The sequence below is a fragment of the Mus musculus genome, chromosome 5, assembly GCF_000001635.26.
Source record: "Mus musculus strain C57BL/6J chromosome 5, GRCm38.p6 C57BL/6J".
In the NCBI taxonomy this organism is placed as follows: domain Eukaryota; kingdom Metazoa; phylum Chordata; class Mammalia; order Rodentia; family Muridae; genus Mus; species Mus musculus.
Window position 1 is genome coordinate 25,689,454 of NC_000071.6, and position 19,076 is coordinate 25,708,529.

At 44.8% G+C, this 19,076-nt stretch overlaps 1 protein-coding gene across 1 annotated transcript; it reads right to left on the reverse strand.

The window, feature by feature from the left end:
- Positions 1-360: 360 nt before the first annotated feature.
- Positions 361-16,344, reverse strand: Xrcc2 (X-ray repair complementing defective repair in Chinese hamster cells 2). The gene is made up of 3 exons (NM_020570.2): positions 16,225-16,344; positions 8,798-8,879; positions 361-3,375 (listed from the first exon to the last, which is right to left on the reverse strand). The coding sequence occupies exons 1-3, from the start codon at positions 16,261-16,263 to the stop codon at positions 2,660-2,662; spliced, it is 837 nt and encodes a 278-aa protein (NP_065595.2). The 5' UTR covers positions 16,264-16,344; the 3' UTR covers positions 361-2,659.
- Between the last annotated feature and the right edge of the window lie 2,732 nt (positions 16,345-19,076).

Here is a 19,076-nt window from a genome sequence, read left to right on the forward strand (position 1 = left end):
TAAAGGATAGGGAAATCACATCACATCAAGGGTAGAGCTCTGCTAGGCCCTGCAAAGCTGCTTGTCACACACTTTACCAGGCTATAGGGCTGAGAGGGGAGAGACTGCCTTGCACGTCTTCTATGGGAGAACAGCACTGTAAAAGTGACAGATTCCATACAGGAAATTACGAATAATTAATAAATTATTCCTGCGTGACATGTAGAGGTGCATATGTGTAGTTCTGAGTTTGACCTCTGAACCCCACAAGATGGCAGGGGAGAACCAATCCTGAGAGCTGTCCTCTGAACTCCACACCCTTGCTGGTACACACAACAATTTTTTTAAATGAAAACAATGAAAATATGAAATATAGAAATGTTTTAAATTGTATTAATAAACCACTTTATTAAAGCAGCATAATTCCTCTGTGCATTGTAAATATACAAAGATTAAGTATAGCTCTCATTCCTCAACAAAGAAATGTCTCTTTGCCACAGAAATCATTACAGAAAACCACAGAGATCAAGATGAAGGGAACAAGCGAGCATGAGATGCCCGGCCCATCATCTGTCTACAGTACATCCTGCATCAAGGCTCAGGGCTGTAGCATCTCAGAAGGGGCGGAAAGACTATAAGAGCCAGAGAATGGGATGTCTGCTGTAAGACTGGCTCCTAGAAATGCCAAACTATTTTTTAAATTATAATAATGAGCCAAGCAGACCAGAACTCATCTTTAATGCCTGCAACTAGGAGGGCAGCCGGAGCTACACAGTGAGACCCTGGGTTAAAAAGTCTTCCTTCTCACTGATTAGTCTTTGAGAAGAGTTAACTGGGGAGCATGATACCCCGAGGGAAGCATTACTGAAGTAACTGGCTGTCCACCTTGCAGTGGCTGAGGAAGTCAGGAAGTCAGCTCCTACCTTCTCTGCTTAAGGACTGTCCAACCCAGGCTGGGCGGTGGTGGCGCACATCTTTAATCTCAGCACTTGGGAGGCAGAGGCAGGCGGATTTCTGAGTTCGAGGCCAGCCTGGTCTACAGAGTGAGTTCCAGGACAGCCAGGGCTACAGAGAAAAACCCTGTCTCAAAAAAAAACAACAAAAGGACTGTCCAGCTCAGCCCGCAGGCAGGCCAGCAGGCTCTAGGCACAGAACACAGCCTCAGAAGCCCTGGGGTAAATACAAGCAGGCCCAGGGACACAGGTAGGGCACAGACAGCAAGTTACATGGCTGTGCCTTCATAGTGAAGAACTTTAGTCTCAGCTTCTCAACAGGATGCTTTTTAACTCATAAACCTGTGGTAATGAGTGAACAAAGCCACAAGAACAAAGGGAAACAGGATCGTTTGTGACATAGGCATTAACAGGTTTGAGAATAGCAGTTAGTCTGAACTCACATGTGGGCCTTTCCCTGGGTCAGAAGATGTAAAGGGATTTTCTAAAGCCTTCTTCCTACAGGTACTCTGTGCCGGCTAGTTTTATGTCAGCTTGACACAAACTAGAGTCACCAGAGAGGAGGGAGCTTCAGTTGAGAAGATGTCTCCATAAGATCAGGCAGTAGGCATTATGATCAATCGTGGAGCAAACCAGGAAGCAGCACCCTCCATGGACTTTGTATTGACACCTGCCTCAAAGTTCCTGCCCTTCCTAAGTTCCTGTCCTGACTTCCTTCAAATATGGACTACAATATACAAGAGAAGTGTAAACCTTATAACAAACCCTTTCCTCTCCAACAGTCTTTTGCTCACAGTGCTTGGTCATGACAACAGTAATCTTCACTAGGACACCTCCTGAGCAGTGCCAAGTCTCCCTCAGCGCACAGCTGGAAATAACAGCCTAGATGTTCCAAGGCATCTAGTATAACTCTTCAGATCTATCAATTAGTGAGATGAACATTCCAAAATGAACTTCCGAATTCGAAAGTGAGTACATCATTTCCCTGTGTGTGAAAAATTACACAGAACCCCAAATCATAGACATTCATCTTCAAGTGCAACTTATCAGAATTCTCAGCTCCAAGGAGCAACATTGTTTACCTGGCTACCTCAGAGGCAGAAATGTGATGAAGACTTGCCTGAACTATAGGACATCCTTGGGACAAGGGGAGCAGGTAGAAAGAAGAAAAATGGGCGAGAGGAAGGAGGAAGACTCGAACATTCTAGTCTCATCTATTTACCTAGCTATCTGTTTCCTGAGTAGCTCTTTGAAGCAGGACCTCATTATGTAGCTCTGGCTATCCTGGAATTCACTATCTAGATCAGACAAGCTTTGAGCTCACGGAGAGCCACCTGTCAGCACACCCAGCTCATTCCAGTTTCCTGAGGGAGGCAGATGAGCTGGTGGCCCTGTGTGTCTTCCTTTGATTAGAGTAACAGCTCTGTGCACTCTCTCCAGCCACAGCCTCTAGGAGCCAAGGGACCAGCGGTGAACCCTTCCTAAAGTATGCAGAAAGTGACCTAGTCTGAAATGTGTATCATGGTTTGAGCTTCAAGACAAGCTCGGTGGAGTTTAGCATGTTCTGACTGACCTTCCACACCTTGAAGGGGACAGAACAGCTTCGAGTTTTTCTGTACTATTTAATTTCCCCAGAATTACAAACTTTAGAATCAAACCACTTTAGCCTATAAAGGACTTTTAAAGACTTGCCTTAGTGCACCTAAAAGCCTTTTTGATGATAGAGATCAACAAAACTCCACCCCACTTTCTCTGACCATAAAACTGTGTTTTTTTAAACTGTTACTTTTTAAATGACGTGAAACTAATGAGAACCGGCTGCTCTTGGCCTCGTCGTCCCTGGAGAAGATGACCCTGTGCTTCACGACCCTCTGCCAGGCCTTGCAGAGATAGGCTCTGTAGCCCATGTCTCCATCGCATGGGTGCTTGGAGGAAGAAGGCCCGTCTGCAGAGTCTGAGCCTTTCTGCATTAGACTCTGCGTTGTCGCAAAAAGCAGCAAGCGGTACTCAGTGACAAGCCGCTCTAGGAGCTGAGAGCACTTCTGCAGCGTTGACTCCTGCAGGGCCACACTCTCTCCTCCACTGACTCGGTCTATCCAGTAAAAAGACGACAGGCTGTCCACAATGAGAAGGCAGAGAGAGGGGCGACTGCAGAGCAGGGCTTCCAGGGAGTGCAGCGTGAGCAGTAACTGCATGCTGCTGCTGCAGTACGCCAGGAACAACCTGGCTAGGCACAGCTTCATGGCTTCCTCGGAGCTTTGCGAGAGTCTGTGTTCAAGAACTGTCACGAGCCGTAGCATGTCAAAGTGGTAATCTGTATCAATAAATAAGACTTCTATTTGCAGTCCACCCTCTGATTTTGGAAGTATACATCGGGCTGTTAAATGATAAAGCATTTCTGTTTTCCCCGTTCCTTCTGGACCATGAAATTCAAAAATATCACCTGTGTAAAATTCAAAAATGTCAGTCAAGATGCAACAATGAAACAGTGGGCCACAGAACAAGCCTTAAAGAACTTTACAGAGAGGTTTATTGGAATATGAGCTAAAAAATCTAATTCCCCTTGTTAAAATGGACCTAAATAGGCAAATGCAAATAAATAAGGAAATTCTATGGCATCTCTGAGAAAAGACCAAGGTTTTTGTTGTTGTTTGCTCTGGTTAGTACAAACTCCCTGAGATGGGCCCATATGACTCAGGGGCATCAGAACCTGTGTTGTAGTGGTTGAACCTGACTGAATTCAGGTCCCAGAGCCCACATAATGCCGATGCAGTAGCACTGTGGTGAAATGGGGGTGCAGACAGGAGAACCCCACTAGCCTGTTTTACATCTAGGGATTGTCCTCTGACAATGTGTGCCGAGGTTAAGTGCACACATATACAGATTAATATAAAACTGGCTTGAAGGACATAGTTAAACACACAAAAGCACAAGATAGAACCTGTTAGCAGGCTTCCGTAGTCTCTCAGGAGCCTAACACTGGTAGGAAAAGCCACGTTAGCAGCTATGTAGCTGATGGCCAACCTTGAGCATCACTGACTGGATTAGAAAGTGCCTGGACAGTGAGTAATACCTTGGGGCATGTCTGGGAGACCTGCTATTGTGACAGGTCAATCCCCCGGTGACCTCATATGATGGCATTCTTGGGAAGTGGGAAAGTAGGTGAGAGTTAGCTGGAGGAAGCAAGTGACTGGAGCTGGCTCTCTGGAGAGTACCTTGCTCTGGCTGCTTCCTGACCTCAAAAGTGAAGAACAGTCTTTCCTAATGTTCTTACCGTAATGGTAGTGCTGAGGCCAAGTGACCTCTGAAACCATGAACCAAAGAGGATGCTTTCTCTTTAGGTTGTTGTATCCTAGTGATGTGAAAGCAACTAACACATATCTGACTGCATTTCCTATTGCCATCTTAAAGGCTGGTACCGCGTATTCTAGCCCCAGGACTACAAGCCTTCCTAACACACATCGGCATATTGCTCTCCTAAGATCAGGTGTCTCCCTGAAGAAGACAGATCACAACGGTCCTTTAGCATGTCCTTGGCACTGGACAGTACTTCTAAAAGCGGGTCCATAAGGTTCCCAAAGACCATACACTAAGAAACGCCCAGTGCTGGGGATGGAGTGATGGCTCAGGAGATAAGAGCACTTCCTGTACTGGCAGAGGACCCAGGTTTGATTCCCAGCACCCACATGGCCACTCAAAACTGTAACTCCAGCTGGGCAGTGGTGGCACACGCCTTTAATCCCAGCACTCTGGAGGCAGAGGCAGGCAGATTTCTGAGTTCGAGGCCAGCCTGGTCTACAAAATGAGTTCTCAGACAGCCAGGGCTACACAGAGAAACCCTATTTTGAAAAACCAAAAAAAAAAAAAAAAAGAAGAAGAAGAAGAAGAAAAAACTATTAATTCCAGTCCTAGGTGATCCAAGAAGAAGAAGAAGAAGAAGAAGAAAAAACTATTAATTCTAGTCCTAGGTGATCCAACACAGGCTTCTGACCTCCATGAGTGTTACACATACATAAAGCAGACATGCACACAGGTAAAATATCCATACACACAAAATAAAAAGGGGGAAAGGTAATAGAAAAGAGAAATGCAGCTGTGTATGGTGGTACACGCCTTTCAGTATTCCAGAGGTAGAGGCAAGCAGAACTCTGTGAGTTCAAGGCCACCCTGGTTTCAAGTCCAGAACAGCCAGGGCTACAGAAAGAAACCCTCTGGCAAAAAACCAAAGGAGTGGGGTGCTGATATAAGTAATACATTATAAGTATAAAGTAGGACTCTTGCTTTGGCATGAATTAAACTGAAAAAAATTTTTTTAAAAAAAGCTTAAAGTTAAATTCTTAATTGAGAGACCAAGTTCATGGCTAATGTCACTTCTCTGCTACAGATTAACAGTGAAGTAGGCAGGCACAGATCAGCTGTTCCTAACAAATATCACATCTATGCTGTCACCAAGGTCTTCTAACTAAAGCCCCTGCTGATATGTTTTAAGATGAAATCAGAGTAGTTTTACTGATCTTATAAACATGTACCATTTGTTCCTTAATATAAAAAAATGTTCAAATGGTATCCTTTGAAGTGGGATAGTTCTTGTACGTTTATATGAAATTATGATCTCATGTTTGTGAGCTGTTACCAAGAAAGCTAGCACCCTTGTCCAGACAAAGTGCTGATCATGGCAATCTGAAGTTAAAAAGAAGAAGAAAAAAAAAAAAAAAGAAAGAAAGAGGGAAGAGAAAAGGGAATAAAGAAAGAGAAGAGGAAGAGGAAGAGAAAACAAAAATTCCAGAATTTGGAAAGCTTAAACTGACTTGGCTGGGGAGATCTGGATGGCTTGGTCCTGACAGCTGCTCCTCTTGGATGCTGGGAAGAGCTGGAGTTAACAGATTGAGGCATGAGCCTTTAGAATACTTAAGAAAAAAACCCAAAGCAGTCACCTTGGTACCAGCCTAACTGTGTAGCCAACACACTGAATTTACAGATCACAATTTCTAGTTCTGAGGACTTAGAAACTGGGCTCTGCAGTAAGCAGTCTCCATCTGCAAATGCATTAAAAATGATTCTACAGCCAAGGATCTTACTGCAACTTAAGCTTCCTATAGTAGATGCTGGAAGCGTTACTAACATAGAAACCCCAGTCTTGGGTCTGCCAACCGAGCTCTTGTTTAGTTTTACAGTAGATGTAAATAAATGTTAGCACGTGGTCTTGGTAGTAACTAAACATGATGGTGTTTCTCAAAGTTTCTATAATATTTGAATGCAAAGCCCCACTATAAACCCTTTCCCTAATTCACAGTCGGTTTCCTACAGCCCAGCTCATCAATACAAACACATGTGAAATGGCATGCTCTCTTATAAAGTACAGGGGCAGCTGACCTGCTGTACCAGCAAGACCAGAGTCCTTTAGGCTGAAGGAAACGACAGCAGCTGATGACAAAAGGCAAACAACAGAAGCAGCACAGGAAATGTCAGTATGCAGGCAGCAGGAAGGGTGACAGCATGTCTACGTCCATGGTGACCAATGAGCAGCTGTGCCCATTGGAGCTGCTGAGCTTGACCTCCTCAGCTGTCAATGCTGAGATTACAGGTGACAGCCACTGCACTCTGCTTATCCCTCCAGTCGCTGATGGACAATTGTTTGCTCCCACCTCACAGCTGTTCACATCATATGGCAGTTGTAGTTCCACTAACGTCTGCGGAAGCTCTGCGCTGCTCTCAATGAGGACTGCACCATTTCCCTGTCTTAGTAGAGATGTGTGACAGCTCTAGTCTCCTCATAGCCTGTCAACACTTAGGATCTTGCTTTTGTTTTAAATAGTGTCATCCTATGAGTATGAGGGAAAAGAACATTTTATAACCATGAGGGGTCAGCCAGCAAGAAGGCATAACAATCATAAACCTATATACATAATGCTCAAAGCCCTAAACATAGGAAACCAGATAGACAGAACTAAAGGGAGAAATAGAAACAGGCAGAAATGTCAATAGCTTACTCACTATAGAAAATGGGGTAACAGCTAGAACAGGCTGGCACGAGTACAGCAAGAGCGGCAGCGGTTACACCAATCGTCAGTCAGGAAGCAAGAGCCACCAAGACAGCACTTGGCCCAGGGACAGGAGAATACAGCCTTCTACAGTGCAAACGGTGTGCTCGAGATGAATAAACCACGGCTCAGGCCACAGCCCAAGTCTCAGTAAATTTAAAAGGCCTGAAATCAAAGCAACATGCTTTTCCCATCAGAAAAGAACAGGGGGAAAATGACAATCTATAGCTCTTTTTTTTATTATTATTTTTGAGACAGGATCTTGCTATATACAACAAACTGCCTTAAACTTTGTCCTTCCTGCTTCAGTCTCCTGAATGCTGGGACTACCAGAATGTACCAGCATGTCTGGCTGTAAATCTTCCTGACCTTGGATTAGGGAATAAGAGTCTTGTACACGATACTAAAACATCAGCAAAGAAGAGACATTAGGACCTCAACAAAGTTAACAGTCTTCAGAGGAATCAACACAGCCCCGACAACAGTGGACAGGCGCACTGCAGCTTCATCTCAGGGAGAAACATTGTTCATCTAAAGCAAGGAAAGCCAAACAGGCAATAAAAAGGAAACTTGGTTTTAAAATCAGCAAATATGACATTTCCTCTAAAAACACAGGCAAACTGTGAGTGAGCTCAGGTAGAAACAGGCAACATCATCAGCCACCAGGGAGAGATAGAGCAGAGCCACAATAGGGTGTTACTCCAAACTGAGCAGGGTGCTGTAAGCACCGAGACACTGGCAACTAGTCCTAGCATGTGGGGAATTTGGAACCCACACTTCACTGATGGCTATGAGAAAAATGTGAAGCACCTTTAGAAATCACTTTGGTTGTCTACGAAGATGAACAGCACACAGCTACTTATAACCTAAAATCTCCCTCGTGGGTGTCATCCAGGGAACCCAAACCCCATCTATCCACAGAAAGACTTGTACTGAACCCATGGCAGCACTGCGCACAGCTCCTGAGTCATGGTGATCTCACACAGTCAGACTATTCCCCATGACAGAATCAGTAGTTACTGGACTTGGTAGTTGAGAGCACTTGCTGCCCTTGCAAAGGATCCAGGTTCTATTCCTAGCACCCACATTACAGCTCACAGCCATCTGTAACTCCAGTCCCAAGAGTTCCAATGCCTTTTTCTGGTAAGGCAGGTACCAGGCACCCAAATGGTTCATAGACACATACACTGGCAAAACACATGCATAAAATAAATAAATATTAAGTGGGGAGGAGTGTACTACTGATACATGCTACAAAGACAGATATGAAAGTCTAACTTAATTACATAAGACCTCCAAAAAGGGCAAGTCCACAGAGACTGGCTGTGGTTGCCTAGGGCTGACCACTAGGACAGATGAGTTTCATCCTGGGATGACAGTTACACATCTGTGTGACTATACTAAAAACTCAATTATAGACCTTAAATTCTATATATTACACTGAAACTAAGCTTAAATAGTCAACCTTCCCTGTAAGTATTCCTAGTATCATACATAGTTAGTACCTATTTTTCCTGCTTGAGAAATACTAACAGAACAATTGGGAACCCAAAGCCTTCCTTATAGCTCTGCAAACTTCTAAGGAAAAAGAATGAAAACTAAGCCAAGCAGAATTCCCATGAACAATGAGCGCTGGGAAAGAGGCCAGCATATGCACTGAAGATGCTGTCAGACTAGGGAGGCTTGGCGCCCCCTGTGCTAGTGTGCCTCACACACACACTACCTCCTCCTAGGGCTATGTGTGGCCATGGCTATGCAGGAGATCAAGTAACTATTCGAGGAGGGTCTTACAGACCGCCCTGTCACAGGCTCTGGTTATTTTACCGTGCACTGGTGAATCTTCATCAGCAAACAGGTTGGGTTCTAGTTCTTTCAACGAGCTTCTGCCTTCAAGTCGGGCAAGGAGCTTACAAAAGAAAGAGGGGGAAAATATTACTTAACTGGACACAACGTTCTAGAAATTATTTATGTAAATTCCCAAAACCTGAAGATTTAGAGGAAAATATTTAAAAAGAAATACAACTTAGGAGAAATATTATATTTATGTTTAAAAGATGCTATTGCTTATGTGTATATGTGTGTATGTCATGTGTACAGAGGCGACTGAGGCCAGCAGAGGGTGTTGGATGCCCTAGATCTGGAGGTAACCGTGCTGTGAGTACCAGTGTGGGTGCTCTGCAGGAGCAGCACATACTTTTAACTGCTGAGCCATTTCTCCAGCCCCTGCTCTCAACCCCCTTCTGTACAGCATGCTGCTTGGCTCTAAGACTGCAGTCCTGCTAGCAGTAAGAATAAATTCATTTAATGTAAATTCGAATCAAGCCGGTCTTTGGTTTCTCCCAGAGGATCTGAGGCCACACCAGAGCCCCATTCCACCGAGAGTGCCAGGTGTTAGACATGGAACTACAGGGTTTAACATTAATATGGTGCTGCTGGGTTTTGGTCTTGCTTTGATCTTTCCCTGTACTATGATTACAGGCCACAAGAGAATGGATTATGGGCTACTACATGGTTTCAAGCATTAGCACAAACTGGGCTCCCCGTTGCAGTAGGGTCACAGATCCAGATGCAGCTGGGCTCATGGGCATAAACCAGGGACATCTGCCTAGCACTCGGTGACAACGGGGGCCATGGACATCAACACAGACTCAGCTGCAGTAAAACCACAGAGCAAGTCATGGCCCTCTCCAGCAGCATGGACACAACATCACCATGACCTTGGGTGGAGTTCAGGTCACTCAGCTCAGTAATGCCCACAAGCAGCATGGCCCACGAACATCATCATGGCTCCAGGCTGCAGCACAGGCCATAGACATCTGAGTGGCTTTCAGCAGTAACGCAGAACACGAACATCAACACAGATCCAGCCACAGTAAGACCACGAACCTAGGCATGGCTCACAGCAGCAGTACAGGCCTGGGCATGACCATGGTAACAATGCAGGCCACTCACATCGGTGTGGCCCCTAGCAGCCAGCCAGCATATCTTAACTGGCAAGCTCCAGGTCCCAGTGGCAGACCATGCCTCAAACAATGTGGACAGCTCCTGAGGAACAAGACCTGAAGCCAACCTCTTGCATAGACATGCATGCACACATTTGTGAAAAGAAAGGGAGGGAAGGAAGGCTTTAAAAGTAACTTTTATTCGCCTGAAGTAATTGTCCTCTCTGAGGCTTGTAGCCTCAGTCTACTAACCTAGGCCTTGAAGCTTCTAGTCTTCATTCATCTAGGCCTAGAATGTTTTCAGCTTCTGAGACGTACTGCAGAATAAGCTCACTGTTTCTTTTTCTTTCTGAACTCTGGCTGGCTGGTGCAACTCAGCTGTTCTGGCTCAAATTCCTCTCCAAGCTGACTGATTCATTCTGGCTTCTCTTTCTCTGCCACTCCAGGATTGCTCTGCTTGACCTCAAACTAACTCTAGCAATCTGTTATAATCTTCTGACTCCTTCTCATTTTCTGGCTCCTTCTGTCTTCATCTATGTCTAGCTTGTTCTCCCTCCATAACCTGTCTCTGTGTAACTGTCCTGGTAAAACTCCCTCCTTTCTCCCTTTTCCTCTCTCTGCATTGCCCCTTCAGTAGCTTCCCTTTCCTGTCTCTTCTCATGAGAGATGGGCATATCCTATTCTGTCAAATCTTTCTCTGATTCATCACTTTGTCTGCCACTCAATTAGACTTTCAAACACGGGTGTGTCTTTCTACAAACTACCTTTACCATATATGTTTGGGGATTAAATGTGTGCGCTATGGCTGAGCCACACCACAATTAGAAACAGCTTCTTTTCAGCAAATAACAAAATCTTGGGGTTCACAGTATGATCAAATATCCTGCAACAGAAGGCAGGCAGCTGGAGTGGACAGTGGGTAAGAGTAAGAAGAGTTGCCCTGATGTGGATATGATCAATGTGGAAGTTTGGCTTTATCACAGATAGTCTCTAAAAGCGGAGGATGTGCTGGCTAGTTTTTACATCATCTTGACATAGGCTAGAATCATCTGGGAAAAGAGAACCTCAATTAAGAATCGTCACCACCAGACTGGAATGGAAGCAAGCCCATGAGGACATTTTCTTAATTAGCAACTGATGGGAGAGGGCCCAGGCCTTTGTAGAGGGTGCCATTCCTGAGCTGGTGGTCTTGGGTGTTATAAGAAAGCGGTCTGAGAGCCAGAGAGATGGCTCAGTGGTTAAGAACACTGACTGCTCTTTTAGAAGTCCTGAGTTCAATTCCCAACAACCACATGGTGGCTCACAACCATCTCTAATGGGATCTGATGCCCTCTTCTGGTGTGTCTGAAGACAGCTACAGTGTACTCATATACATATATAAATAAATCTTAAAAAAAAAAAAAGGAAGAAAGAAGCAGGCTGCACAAGCCATGGGTAGGTAGCAAGCCCGTAAGAAGCACCCTTCCTGACCTCTGCTGTCCCTGGATGATGGGTTAGATGATATAATACAAGCTATGTGAGGTAAAGACGAAATAAATGTTTCTCCCCAAGTTGCTTTTGGTGAGAGTGTTTCATCACAGGACAAGAGACTAGAGTTAGGCATGGTGGCCCATGTCTACAGTTTCTGATGCTTGGGAGGTTTAGGCCGGGGATCTTAAGTTTCCAGTGTTGCCTGGACAATACAGTGAAATTCCATCTCAAAAATTTAAAATATAATGTAATAAAATCAGAAGACTAATTCTTTACACATGTGAAATTAGACTCCTCAGCCACTTCCAAAATTCAACTGCCCTTCAGGGCATAGACTCAGGCTTGGATCTTGAACAAAGCATTTGTCTATATTATACAGAAAGACAACTGTTACTCCAATACGACATGATTAAATCCCAGAGTTCTAAATGTATTCCCAGAAGGACTGCTGCTTTATAATTACCTTTTTAAAGCAGCCATTTCATAAGGCTAAAAAGAAAAATAAATGCATAAAAGTCAAGTGAAGCTGTAAGATTTACCTATTTAAACATGACATTAAAAAGCAATGTATAGAGACAAAAATTTCAACTTAAGTTAGCATTTCATTGGCTATATGATTAAGTTTTAAAGGGTACTTCAGTGATGGCTCAGTAGGTCATTTGAGGTTTAACTAGAATCTAATCTCTTTGACGAAGAATCCGAAAACAACCCAACTCTATTCTAGGAACCTAAGGTCAGGATGTCCTAGCTAACTTATCTTAGCTTTCCTTAAAACTGTCTGTCTGTGCAGGAACTCTTTCCAGCTAACTGTTCATCTTAGCTGCTGGTCTGCATGGGACCCTGCGCTTAAGCGTCTCTAAAAACTACTTGCTTCAAAATGCTTACTCTTTGGAACCCTCCTGAGCTGCTAAGGGAGGTGCCTGGATGAGGTCTCTGCTCTTCAAAACCCCGTGTTCTGGACTCTCCTGGGTGGCTATAAACTGAGTGTTCATCTCTAGTGGGCTATCAGTAACAAAAGGAACTTGATCATTTTTTAAAGTTACATTTATTGTATGTCCACGTGTGCACATGCAGGTTATGTTATGGCCCATGTGTTAAGGTCAGAAGGCAGTCTGCAGAAATCACTCTACTCTTCTACCACGTGGGTCCTGGGGCTCAAAGTTGGTTGTAAGGCTTCATGGCAAACCCTTTACCCCCTAAGGGTCTTGCCAGCATCTACCCTCCTTTTTTGAGACAGGGTCTCATGTAGCCTGTGCTGACCTCAAGCTCACTCTGTAACAGAACAGCCTTGAACTCTTGCCACCATGCCTGGTTTTATGTGGTGCTGGAGATCAAACCCAGAGCCCTGAGCATACGAGGCTAGCACTCTGCCAAGTGACACACCAGCTTTGCAGGAACCTTGGATGGCAGAGTGCTGACCACTTTCATTGGAGAAAAAGTCTGGATACAACCTCCCATCCTCTCTGTATTACTTATCTCACTGCTGAGACAAAAAACACCCGACAAAGCAAGTGTCAGGAAGGGAGGGAGGGAGGGAGGGAGGGAGGGAGAGGGTACTATTTTGTCTCAGTTCTGAGACACAGATCACCATGTCAGAGGGGGGAGGCTGATCACATGGCATGCTCAGTCAGGAAGCAGAAGAGAACACTAAACACTTGTGCTCATTCTGTACGGGATCCCAGTCCATAGGATGGGCAGAGCCTGCATCTAGGATGAGTCTTCCCACCTCAATGAACCCAACCTAGGAAATCCTTTATACACAGGACCAGAGATTTGTTTTCCCGGTAGCTTTTAAATCCTTTCGAGCTGATAATTCAGATAAACCATCCTGATCTTCCAGCTTTCCCTAAGGAAGCAACGTTCATTTGTACATGCTCCCACTATCATAACGGTTTGTACTATAAACCTAAGGTGTCCTGGAACTCAATATGTAATATAGGCTGGCCTCCCATGCCCGGATTTCAGACATGTAGCACTGGCCTGGACAGAGGTCTTCTAATGGGTATTTTAAGAGCAAGAATAGTCTCCTGTGTTCAGCAGTATAAAGGTTGCTGGCAGAGCTGATGGCAGATTCCATGGCTGGAGCTAAGGAAGCAGAGCACTCTAAGGGCACAGACCACTCTAACAGGCAAAGAAATGCAGGAGAGGGCGGGGCACCACAGGGTAACATCTTGGTTTTGCTTTTATCTTGTTTTAAGCTGTGATTCTGGTGGAAAAGACCAGGAGAACGAAATGCAGAAACCAAAACGTGGTGGTTCTTCCTGTAACTCTAGTACTGAGGAGAAAGAGGCATCATGAGTTCAAGGCCAGCCTCATCTATGAGACCCTGCCTCAATAAAACAAAAACAACAAAAAGAAGTGCAAAAGGAAATGGTCATGGGAGAAGCATAGCAAAATCCTTTCCTCTTCATTAGAAAAAAAAAAAAAGTGTTTTCAAGACAGGCAGTCATAGTGCATACCTTTAATCCCAGTACTCAAGAGGCAGAGGCAGGTGGATCTCTGTGAGTTTGAGGTCAGTCAGCCTGGTCTATGGAGTGACTTCCAAGACAGCCAGGAGTATACAGAAAAAACCTGCCTTGAAAACAAAAAATAACAAAAACAAAATAATGTATTTCAGGGGCTGGAGCAATGGCTCTTGCAGAGGGTTAAGGTTCAAGTCTTACTACTGACATGGCAACTGAGAACTGTAACTCATTTCCAGGGAATCTGATGATCGTCTGGGTTCTATGGGCCCAGGCATGTACGACGTATACACATATGTACAAGGCAACAATTTATATAAATAGAAAAGTTTGTAAGTCTGTGATTACACAAAACTAATTATTTTTAAATAAATGCTATTTTGTCTTACTTAATATCTGTCTATGACAAAGAGGCAGCTCTGTAGCTTCTTTTTTCCCAGTGAAAACCAGACACCGTTATCAATATTTATTGTGTATTATGAAGTTGCCATGTTCAGTGCATTTAGAGAAAAGCCTGGTGGGTGACCTGGGAGGGAAGTGAGAAACAGTATTGTGGTGTGTGTGTGTGTGTGTGTGGTGAGTGTGTGGTGTGTGTGTGTGTGGTGTGTGTGTGTGTGCATGTGTGTGTGTGCGTGTGGTGAGTGTATGTGTGTGTGTGTGTGTGTGTGTATGGTGTATGTGTGCGTGTGTGGTGAGTGTGTGTGTGTGTGGTGTGTGTGTGTGTATGGTGTATGTGTGCGTGTGTGGTGAGTGTGTGTGGTGTGTGTATGTGTGTGGTGTATGTGTGTGTGTGTGTGTGTGGTGAGTGTGTGTGGTGTGTGTGTGTGGTGTATGTGTGTGTGTGTGTGTGTGTGTGTGGTGAGTGTGTGTGGTGTGTGTGTGGTGTGTGGTGTGTGTGTGTGTGTGTGGTGTGTGTGCATGTGTGTGTGTGTGTGTGTGTGTGTGTGTGCGTGTGTGTCCGTCAGGCTGGGTTTACACAGGGAGATGCGTACTCCACCTATTTCTTAAAGCTCGCTTCCCAACATTGTCTTTGTTCCGACTCTACAGAACCACTGGCTGTTCCCCTAAAGCAACCTTCTTAACGCTTCAACCCCGTAGCACAGTTCCTCCTGCTGCAATGACTCCCAACCATACAATTATTTTTGAAGCTACTTCCTAACTGTCATTTTATTACTGTTATGAATTGTAATGTAAATATTTTTTGAGATAGAGGACTGCGAAAGGGGCAGTGACCCACAGGTTGGAACTGCTGCCCTTGCTAAGTTCAGACCATACCTGAGCTGCTCCCTCCTCAGCAGCAAACCACTGAACAGTCCTTACAGTGCCAGTTCAGGGGCTGGGAACGGTAGCTCTGGTGGCAGATCCCATGCCTAGGAATCATGAAAGCCTGGATTCCATCCTTGGCAGTGGATAACAGGGCACTGTAGCACACACTTGTAATCCTAGCATTCCGGAGGCAGGACGGTCAGAAGTCGAAGGTTAGGGGCCAGAGAGATGGATTTCAGTTAAGAATGGGTTTTGCTCTTACAGAGAACATGAGTTTGGCTCAGATAACTCAATTGCTAATAACCCCGGCTCCTGATCATCTGACACCTTTTCCTCTGGCCTCCAAATTCATCTACACACATGGGTACATACCAACCCACAGACACACATTCATTTACATAATTTCTACAAATAAATAACTAGGACAAGGTTATACTCAGCTGCACGGCAAGCTCAAGGCCAGCGTGAGCTACCTGGATCCCCTCTGAATACATTTAAGTTAGCTCCTCCTACAATTTGTCTTACCCTCTTTTGGAGAGGCATGCTTTTACCATATGCTGTATATTTTACAGAAGCTTCGATTATTACATTTTGTTTTGTGAGAGAGGGTCTCACTATAGAGCCCTGACTGGCCTGGACCTACCTATATAAAGGCTAACTTCAAACTCATAGAGATCTGCCTGCCTCCGCCTCTTTAGTGCTAGGATTAAAGGCGTGTACCACCATGCCTGTTGATTAATTTTGTTGTTGTTGCTTCTTATTCCCAACTCTTGGCTGACAGTACTCGAACAAGTAACACACGTTAACGTTTAACGGTTCCTGAGTGAAATGGCTTGCGTGGCTCTGGAGAGATAGACGACAGGGGTATTCTGGGATACAGAAGGCCGGATGCCACAAACAGGTTAGTTAGAGGTGAAGCAAGCTACCTAAATTTAGAAAACGTCTACTGATGCCTCAACTGGTGGTCCTCCCTTCCCCAGCTCCTGCTGCACGGCTCGCCATCCCTGACCGGTTCACTGGCGGCTGTCGCGCCGCCCCACGGTGGCCCTGGGCGCCGCTCGGCGACCTCCCCCTGTAGTGCGCGGCCCTCCCGTCGCCCCGCGGCTCTCACCTCTGTCCCGGATTCCGCTCTGCGAAAGTCGCTACACATCGCCCGGCCAGCTCCGCGGGTTCAACCTACCCGCCAGCAACGCCATTTAGCAAAAGCGCGAAAGACGCAGCCAGTCAAAGCAATGACCCTGTGTGCGCGTGCGCACTGTGCGGGCTCGGAGCCAGAGAAGCCGAGGGCATGCGCAGTAAAGCTGCGGCGCCCTCTTGGTGACGCCAGTCTCCTGCGTTTCCTTTAGTCCTTATGGTCCTTATGTTATCTTCAGTTACTCATCTCGACGGGTCTTTATCAGGCAAAATTAACATGTACGTGATTTCTAAATCTTATTTAGTTTTTTGTTTTTGTTTTTTAGAGACGAACTTCCTATGTAGTCGTGGCTGTCCTGGAATTCACTATGTAGACCAGGCTGGCCTCGAACTCACAGAAGTCTGCCTGCCTCTACCTCCTGAGTGCTGGGATTAAAGGCGATCACCACCACTGCCCGTGCTTACTTGTTCTAAAGAAACTTAAAGTACATCTTCCTGCCACGGTTGTGTATGCCTGTGATCCTAGCACTCGGGAGGCTGAGGCAGAGAATCACCAAGAGTCGGATCAGGCTATAGTTTGGGCTGTAGTATGAGATTGTGTCTCAAAGGTACTAGGACAAAAGTTTACTGATTTGGGCTTTTGGTGTGTCAGTGGTCCCAACAACTCCTGAGGCTGAAGCCAGATAATAGTTCGAGCCCAGGAGACTACTCTGGGCAGAACAGCATAACCAGATTAACAGGAGAAGTAACACCGTTACTGAGCAAGCTCGCTCTTCTTGTCCTTTCTTGAGGCAAAAGCCTATGACTGGCTGTGGTATTTATAGATAACTGGGGTGGGAAGAGAAAAATGTATATTGAATTGAAAAGAACTGTGGAAATACACTGAGCCTGTGAAGTTTTCAAGCTCTTGGTTTGGTTAGGTTTGTTGTTTGCCTTTTGTTTGTTTTCTTTCTTTCTCTCTCTCTCTCTTTCTTTCCTCCTTTCTTTTCTCTCTTTTCTCTCTTTTCTTTCTTTCTTTCTTTCTTTCTTTCATTCTTTCTTAGATATTTTCTTTATTTACATTTCAAATGCTATCCCCAAAGTCCCCTATACCCTCCCCTCGCCCTGCTTCCCAACTCACCCACTCCCATTGTCTGGCCCTGGCATTCCCCTGTACTGGGGCATATGATCTTTGCAAGACCAGGGTCTCTCCTTCCATTGATGGCCGACTAGGCCATCCTCTGCTACATATGCAGCTAGAGACACAGCTCTGGGGGAGGGGTACTGGTTAGTTCATATTGTTGTTCCTCCTATAGGGTTGCAGACCCCTTTAGCTCCTTGGGTACTTCCTCTAGCTCCTTCATTAGGGGCCCTGTGTTCCATCTGATAGATGACTGTGAGCATCCACTTCTGTATTTGCCGGACACTGGCATAGCCTCACAAGAGATAGTTATTTTCTTTTGTTTGTTTTTCTCAAGTTCTAGAAATACAGGCCAGCAGCACTCCTATGAGATTCTAGGCATTGGCACTTTAGTGCATGCTAGTTAAGCACTCTTGCAGATGAATTATATTCCCTGGCCCATTGTGTTAAGATCTTGGGTGGAGGAAGGAGTGGAGAGGAGAATAGTTTTCTTAACTGTTGCCTGTCAAACGCCCACTGATTAGATAGATAGAATATTTATACTCTGTACATCTCTGAGTACAAATCTTATGTGTACAGTACACATGAATGTCTGTACAAGACATACTACCACGCATCAGATTTGAACTTTTCTAGGAGCGTGTCACAGTAGACATGCCTGAATGGAGTTTACAACTTACTAGGTCAGTTGCTGGAACTTTCCTGAAAATTCCCTTTCCAACAGATTTGTAGGTTGTTTTCTTATGAAAAGGTGTGAGGTTGGCTCTGTGTCATTTCTCTGTCTCTTGTCATATTCTTGAAGAATTATCTGTGGTGGCTAGTTTATGTCATCTTGCCATAACTAGAATGTTTTGAAAGTTGGTGCCTCCATAAGATTTGACTGTTTTCTCTCTCTCTCTCTCTCTCTCTCTCTCTCTCTCTCTCTCTCATCCTGTTGTTTTTTTTTTTCTAAAGACAGGGTTTCTCTGTGTAGGCCTGCTGTCCTGAAACTCATGTAGACCAGGCTGACCTCAAACTCATAGATTTGCCTGTCTCTACCTCCCAACTGCTGTGATTAAAGGTGTGTACCACCACTACCACCAGCAGCTAGGGAATTTCTTAATTAGTGATTGATGGAGGGGGGCTCAGCCCATCGTAGGTGAGGCCATCCTTAGGTTAGTGGTTTTGAGTTCTATAAGAAAACAGGCTAAGCAAGCTATGTGGAACAAGCTGGTAAGCAGCACCCCTCTATGATCTCTGCATCAGCTCTGATGAACTTGAGTAAATTAATTTGGAATCATTTAATACTAATGCTAATCATTTAATACTAAATATCCTTAGGAAAAAAATCTCTAAGGTTATCAGTGTATATATTTCTTTGAACCAAAAACTTCCTTTCATAATTTTTTTCTTTCTTTTTTTTTTTTTCTTTTTCTTTTTTTTGAGACAGGATTTCTCTGTGTAGCCCTATCTGCCCAGGAAATCAATCTGTAAATTGGGCTGGCCTGAATTCTTCTGTCTCCCAAGTACTAGGACCAAAGGGTTGCACCACCACATTTGGCTTTTCCTCTCACAAAATTTAGAAAACACTGACAAAATATTTAAATTTCATACCTAGGCCTATTGAACTTAGGCCCTGGTTCTTCTTCCTAGCCCCATGCTCCCAGAAATAAGACTCAGACTCAAAACATATTTACAAATGTCTTGGCCATATAGCTAGCCTCTTCTCT

Coding starts and splice junctions, on each gene's coding strand:
- Xrcc2 (NM_020570.2), bottom strand. CDS start 16,263: ATGTGTAGCGACTTTCGCAGAGCGGAATCCGGGACAGAG. Junction 8,880..16,224: donor GAGCGGAATCCGGGACAGAG/GTGAGAGCCGCG, acceptor TTCTTTTGTAAG/CTCCTTGCCCGACTTGAAGG. Junction 3,376..8,797: donor TGAAGATTCACCAGTGCACG/GTAAAATAACCA, acceptor AATTTTACACAG/GTGATATTTTTGAATTTCAT.